The sequence below is a fragment of the Chrysochloris asiatica genome, unplaced genomic scaffold (genome assembly GCF_000296735.1).
Source record: "Chrysochloris asiatica unplaced genomic scaffold, ChrAsi1.0 scaffold00038, whole genome shotgun sequence".
In the NCBI taxonomy this organism is placed as follows: Eukaryota; Metazoa; Chordata; class Mammalia; order Afrosoricida; family Chrysochloridae; genus Chrysochloris; species Chrysochloris asiatica.
In genome coordinates this window covers 14,187,950-14,195,395 of record NW_006408556.1, presented here as the reverse complement: position 1 = coordinate 14,195,395, position 7,446 = coordinate 14,187,950, and the positions used below count along the sequence as shown (strand labels likewise).

Below are 7,446 nucleotides of genomic sequence, written 5' to 3'. Positions count from 1 at the left end.
TTACTTGCTGAAAATGAAGAAGACTTAAAATACTTACTGATGAAGATTAAAGACCATAGCCTTCAGTATGGATTGCATCTCTATGTAAAGAAAATAAAAATCCTCACCACTGGACCAATAAACAACATTCTTATCTATGGAGAAAAGATTGAAGTTGTCAAGGACTTCATTTTTCTTGGATCAACCATCAACATTCATTGAAGCAGCAGTCAAGAAATCAAATGTATTGCATTAGGCAAATCTGCTGCACAAGACCTTTTTAAAGTGTTGAAGAGCAAAGATGTCAGCTTAAGGACTAAGGTGAGCCAGACCCAAGTCATGGTATTTTCAATGACTGCATATGCATACAAAAGTTGGAACGTGAATAAGGAAGATCGTAGAAGAATTGATGCATTTGAGTTATGGTGTTGGAGGAGAATGTTGAAAGTGCCATGAGCTGCCAAAACAACAAACGAATCTGTGCTGGAAGAAGTGCAGCCAGAGTGCTCCTTGGAGGCCAGGATGGCCAGACTTCGTCTCCCATACTTTGGATATGTTGTCAGGAGGGACTAGTCACTGGAGAGGGATATCATGTTTGGTAAGGTGGAGGGTGAGAGAAAAAAAGGAAGACCCCTAGCAAGATGGATTGGCAAAGTGGCAGCATCAATGGGCTCAAACATAGCAACAAATATGAGGTTAGCCCAGGACCAGGCAGTGCTTTGTTTTGTTGTGCATAGGGTTGCTATGAGTTGGTACTGACTCGATGACACCTAATAACAACAAGAACATTTTAAACTGGTGTGGCCTGTGGGATAATGCACTGGGCCTAAAGGTCGGTTTGAACCTCCAGGTGACTCTGTAGGATAAATACTGGACTGCTAACCACAAGGTCAGTGGCTTAAACCCACAAGGTACTCCTCAGAAACCCTATTAAAAGGGTTGCTGTGAGCGAGAGCTGACTCGAGAGCACTTAATAACAACAACAATTTACTTAAACTGACTTTCAGAGGGCTCTATTGTGGAGTACATATTGAGTAACTGGGTGCTCTGAAGCTGAACAGGCCTGTAATGAGCAGCCAGAGCATGAGAGGATGGGCCTAGACCCAATGGGACTCAACCCCACTCATGACCTCAACATAGAGAGTCACTATGAGTCAAAACTGGTAGCACATAACAACGTAGGGGTTGCCCTGGACGGGGCCAAATCACATCTGCATGCAGAGGTCACTCCAAGGCTATAGTCTTAGGGGAGTGACTCCAGATTTCAATGAACAAAGTAGGAAGTATGGGAAAGTGGAAATTGAAGTCCTGGCTGGTAGCTCCTGCTGGGCACTGACTATGCCCTGATGTCCAGTTCCTGCCCTGTGCCAGTTGGTCTTGACGGTGGAGGAGGTGCGGCAGTCTTCCAACCAGTGCTGACAATCCTTTTTGCACAGAGGCACATCTAGGACCTGCTGTTTGCACCACCTATTTGATCCAGGGCCCCAAGTTGAGGGAACACTCATAGAAACAGGTATCCTTTCCTGAATTTAAACCATTAAGTATCCCCTTGTTCTGTTCTAACTACTGCCTTTTTTTTGGTCTATGTACAGGCTCCACATGAACAAGATGGAATTCTCTGGAATTCTCATTCTTCTAAGTGTTATCCATAGTTTGTTATGATCCACACAATCGAATGCTTTTGCATAGTCAGGAAAACACAGATAAACATCTTTCTAACATTCTTTGCTTTCAGCCAAGATCCATCTGACATCAGCAATGATATCCCTTCTAAGGCTGGCTTGAATTTTTGTCAGCTCCTGGTTGATGTACTAATGCAACCATTTTAAAATCACCTTTGCAAAGTTTTACTTGCTTGTGATATTAATGATATTGTTCAGTGATTTATGCAGTCTATTGCTAAGTACCTGTTATTTTATTGTTGCTGTAACAATAGCCTGTCACTCAAACAGCCACTGTGGGTGGAACAAGGACTATTTAAGCAGTCTCTAGCCTTCAAATAGATTTTGTAGTGCTCAGCAACTCTAGATTTGTCCCAGTGAGAACCAGGACAAAGAACTTTATTTCTGCACCTCCATTTTTATTTATATGATATCAAGGTGATCCACCTAGCTACTATGTGATACTACCCTGTTGTTGGGAAGCTTAAGGAAGTTATGGAATTGAAAGTATATCTGGCAGTTTGTAAAAATTTCAGGCATGCTATTTTCGTTATTTTTTAAAGTGTGTAACCTTAATCAGTACCTACTCAATAGCACCTAACAACAGCCACAGTGGGGAGTCCTGGTGTGATGCTGAAGGATAATTACTGAACCTCAATGTTGGTTTAACCACAAGGTCATTGGTTCAAACTCACCAGCTGCTCCTGTGAGCCGGAATCAACTTGATGGCAGTAAACAACAAGCCACAGTGAGGATCCAAAGTTTAAGGCAGAATATGGTTGGAGAATTGGAGCAAGAAGAGAAGAAAAGAGAAACTGACAGTAGCCCAGCTTTTAGAATGACTAAAAGGACCTCTTGAGAGAATATTTATTGGGATAAGAATGAGTTTGGCAGGAAGCATCTGGGCTGAGGACTGAGAAGGAACCATGGAGAAACTGGCTGGACATCCTGGACTCAGTCTCCTCTCTACCTCAGTCTGTGTATCAAGGAAGGAACAGGCTCTGTGATGATGTTGGACAGATTCATCCTCAGAAACTATTCAACACCCTCCCTAAGGAAACCAAAAAAGAGAGGGAGAATCTTCTTACAGGTTAATGAGAGATGGGCAGCGGAGGATGCGGTGAAGGTTTTCATGAAAACAGCAACTGAGAAGGCACTGAAACAGGGAAGTTGGCGGTGTCAGTGACACTGATTAAGAGTGTTGGGAGATGCTAGAACATAGTCTCTTTCATGAGTTGGTTTGTGCCACTCCCCAATATATATATTCAAATGTTCATCCTGTGATTATGACCTTATTTCCAAATAGCATCTTTGCATAAGTAATAAGCTAATTTGTGGACCCTAAACAAATATGACTGTTGTCTTTATAAGGTGAGAAGGGACACAGAGACACAGGCAGAGGGAGGACAGCTATATAAAGATGGAAGCAGAGATTAAAATTCTGCTGACACAAACATAACTCCTGGCACTATCATAAATTGGAAGAGACAAGAAAGGATCTTCCCCCAGAGAATTCAGAGAGCGTGGCCTTGTCAAACTCCCTGGATTCAGACTTCCAACCTCCAGAATGTAAGAGAATAAATTTCTGTTGTTTTAAATCAGCCAGCTTGTGGTAAGGCCCACCTTGTTTCATTGCGCTTTGCTTTATTGCAATTCTCAGATATTACAGTTTTTACAAATTGAAGGTTTGTGGGAACCCTGTGTCAAGCAAGTCTATCAGCGCAATTTTCACAACAGCATGCATTCCTGGCAATCTGAAGCCAAATATGCAACATCTCCAAGGTATGCCTATATTTTGTTATAGCAGCCATTGGAAACAAATATAGTCCCTTATCCCCACATCTTTGAGATGCTTAGAGACTGACAAAAGGAAGGGAACATTGTGGTAGGGCCTTTGACCCAGCAGACTGTCCTTGGACACACCCAGGGATTTGGGGGATGATTACACTTAAGGAACTCTCTGGAAAGACTGGATTTGCTGCCATAGCTGAAACACAAGAGGCATACAGTTTATATTCGTTCTATTTATATTCTAACAGTGCAAGAACCCTCTTTGGTGGTGGGTGGTTGTTATGTGCTGTTAAGTCAGTTCCAACTCATAGCAATGCTGTATAGGGTTTTCAAGGCTGTAAATCTTTATGGGAACAGAAAGGCTCATCTTTCTCCCTTGGAGCTGCTGGTAGATTTGAACTGCTAATTGAAGTTAGCAGTCTAACTCATAACTCACTATGCTACCAGGGGGAAAAAAGCCTCCTTTAATCAGACTTGTTCGATGAATATTTGTTGAATGAATAAAAACAAAACAAAAAACCAAACCCATTACTGTTGAGTCAATTCAGAGTAGAACTATCACGTAGGATGTTCAAGGCTGTAAATCTTTATGGAAGCAGACTGCTTTCACTTGAGGAGCAGCTGCTGGGTTTGAACCACCAATCTTTTGGTCAGCAGCTGAGAGCTTAACGACTGTATCATCAAGGTTCCTCACTGAATGAATTGTTAAGTTGAGTTGGTTCCGATTCATAGAGACCCTGTATAGGATTTCCGAGGAGTGGCTGGTGAACATGAACCAGCGACTTTGCAGTTGAAACAGACCTTGTGGTCAAGTGCATTTTCCCACAACGCCACATCAGGACTTGATTGAATGAATGGTGGTGGTGGTGGTGGTGGTGGTGTGCTGTGGAGTCAGTTCCAACTCATAGAGACCCTGTATAGGGTCTCTGAGGTTATAAATCTTTACGAGAGCAGAAAGCCTCATCTTTCTCCCGTGAAACAGCTGGTAGTTTCGAACTGTTGACCTTGAGGCTCGCAGCCCAACTCGTAACCACTACAATAAATAATGACCCTTAATTCACTTATAATGTGCAAGTTTGGAATTATCATCAGTGAGTGCTCTTGGCATTGAACATGATTCTGTCACCTGGGAATTCTGGCTCTGTTCACTGTCGTCAAGCCTGTATTAGCCATCACGTTAGGCACAGTTTTTATGTCCTAGGCTCCTGGGCTGCCCATTCCTCTCACACAGGATTAGTCAGGGTAAGGAGCAGAGAGGGAGCCTCACCAAACACCTAGCTATGAGGGAAGGAGACCGAGATGGGACAACTTCTTCGCTAACCTCCAACCCCACTCTGCAATTTCAGGTTCTCAGGAGCCTTCCCAGATTTCTGTTTCCTCTATAAGTAACAGCTACTCTCAAGTTGATTCTGAACTCATGGCACCTCCATAGGCCATTCAATGATTAATTTTTGGAAGTAGATTTTTGTAAAAGTAATTTTTGGAAAAGGTCTTTCTTTTGAGGTGCCTCTGGGTTGACTCAAGCCTCCAACCTCTGAGTTAGCAAATGAGCACATTTACCGTCTGCACCTCCCCTGCATCCTCTAAAGCCACCAAATTCCCTCCTCCCAGGGCTGATGCAAAGTAAAATATTTTTTATTTTGCATGTATCATTTAAATTTTCTTTGAATTGTTCTCAGTGATCTTCACTTCATATATCCGAGTGACTGAATGATCACCACACTTACAGAGATCCCAGTCTTTCTTCCCTCACAGCGCTTTAGTCTGAGGTGGGGAGACAGAGGAAGCCCAGACTGCAGTAGGAGGCAGCGCCACATACAAATGCTCCCAAACTGGAATACTAAGGCTGGGTCATAAGCACCTGGCCCAAGGAGGGTCAATGATGAGCGTCCCTGGGCTCCTGACCGAGAGGAGGGTGTGAAGCCGGAAGGCTGGGGGAAGCTCTGCTACTCGTTCCCATCACAGCTGCAAAGTTCAGTCTTTGGGGGAGGAGTGTTCTCAGACAGGCACAGGCAGACAGAGAACGCAATGATCTGCTTGCGGGGCCACTGGAAGTGTGCGGAGCCTGGAGCCCCCTAAGTGAGGTGCCCCTGCCAAGTCTTCCCGGGCTGTCCACAGGGTGCGGAGCTGGCTGCAGGTCAGGAGCACATCAAACAACAACAGTTTGAAGAGAAACAGTCGCAATGCCCCCAGCCTCAGAGCCTGGCTGGGTGTACCTGTAGGTAGAAAGGGTGGTTAAGATCGTTGTGGAGGGGAATATCCTCTACCATGACTATTTTCCCGATCTCCCGCCTCCTCCAGGGAAAGCCCTTCCTGGTGTCTAACATTAGCTCCTCCTGGCAATCACGATAAATACCTTCCTAGTCTTCTTTTTATTGTATTTCCCATCAACCAAAGGGAGATAAGACAGGTAAGTATTAACTTCTAATGCAGAGGAGAGCAACCAACCAGCTTAGATTCTCTATTTGGTCAGGAAGCAGAGCAGGATTGAAACCTGGCCTTCATGACTCCTGGTGCACAGCTGGTTCCACTACCCCAGACAGTCTCCCTGTTTACATGAGGTTGCTAACCTTGACACCTCCCGTCAGGGCTGTCCAAAGAGAACTCCTAGAATCTTCCCCCATGCTCTCACTTGCAGTTCTTAACTGGTGTCCAGGCATTGGTCTGGGGCCAGAAGTTCCAACCTCCATCTAATCCATGGACCCAAGCTAGCCAGGTCTCCCCCTGCTCCAACCCATAAATGGGACCAATTGGATCAGAGCTGGACATTCCACCTTCCTGGTCACCAGCCCCTTAGGGCCACCTCCACCCTAGTACTCACCTCTGAGAGGTTCCCAGAGGCAGGTCCTGGTTGAGGAAGACTCTCCTGCTAGCCAAGGAGAAAGGAGTAAGTCCTTTAGGATGGGCTGTGTGTTTGGGACTCGACACCCCAGTGCTATCTCCAGGCCATGACACAGAGCTGGTGTTCAGGCCATGTTGGATGGATGGATAGATAAATGAACCAGCAGCAAGTTCCCTGAGCCCATTTGCTGCAATTCTGAAGGGCCCAGCTCTCCCTTGCTCGTATTATCCCTGGTGAGATCCAGCACTTTCAAGCAAGGAATCTATTCTTTTAGCATTCTTTGGAAGGCAGGGTATTTATTCAACAAACATTCACATTTGGAAGATGACAAAACTTTGGTAATCCAGAAAGAGGAAGTAGTAAGTCCTCTGGTCAGTAATAATAAAAACTGACTTTGAACATGTTACTTATCCTTCCTGTCCCTTAGCTTCCTCATCTGTAAAATGGGGGAAATGGCAAATGTAAAGTGTTTACAACAGTGCCTGGCACAAAGTAAACACTCAACTGATAGCTACATATCATTTTAATTATTGTTTGATTATTATAGAATATACATATTGTTGTTGTTGGTTGGTTTGTGGTTACTTGGAGTTGGCCTCTGAATTATGGTGACCCCATACACAACAGAATCAGACTATTGTGATCCATAGGTTTTCATTGGCTGGTTTTTGGAAGTAGATTGCCAGGTCTTTCTTCCTAGTCTTAGTTTGGAAGACTGCTTAGTTTACAGGTCTCCACTGACAGACAAGATGGTAGCTGTGCAGAAGATGCATTGGGTTGGAATCATATCTGGGTCTCTTGTATGAAAGATGAAAATTCTGCCACTGAACCCCCAATGCTGTGTCCCTGTGGATGTTGTTGTTAACTGCCATTGAGTCATTTCCGATTCATTGTGACCCATTATAGGGTTTCTGTTGGGTTTGAACTTCCGACTTTGTGGTTTGCAAGTCCAGTGCTGATCCTACAGTGCCATACCACCAGAAGTCCAGAGAGACAGAGTTTTATACATATTTATGTATATATACACATGGTGCTGTGGGTTAATGCGCTGGACTGCAAGGTTAGTTTGAACTGCAAGGTTGGTGATTCAAGCTCACCAGTTGCTCCTTGGAAACCCTATACAGGGTCGCTATGAGTCAGAACTGACTTGAAGGCCTTTAATAACAACAGCAA

The 7,446-nt window shown here is 44.3% G+C and overlaps 1 protein-coding gene across 1 annotated transcript in view; it reads right to left on the bottom strand.

Moving 5' to 3' along the window:
* Positions 1 to 5,429: 5,429 nt before the first annotated feature.
* PTCRA (pre T-cell antigen receptor alpha) overlaps positions 5,430 to 7,446 on the bottom strand; it is a 5,508-nt gene continuing 3,491 nt past the window's right edge. Inside the window, 2 exon segments of the mRNA XM_006878295.1 lie at positions 5,430 to 5,647; positions 6,253 to 6,297. Coding sequence (XP_006878357.1) covers positions 5,430 to 5,647; positions 6,253 to 6,297 — 263 coding nt within the window.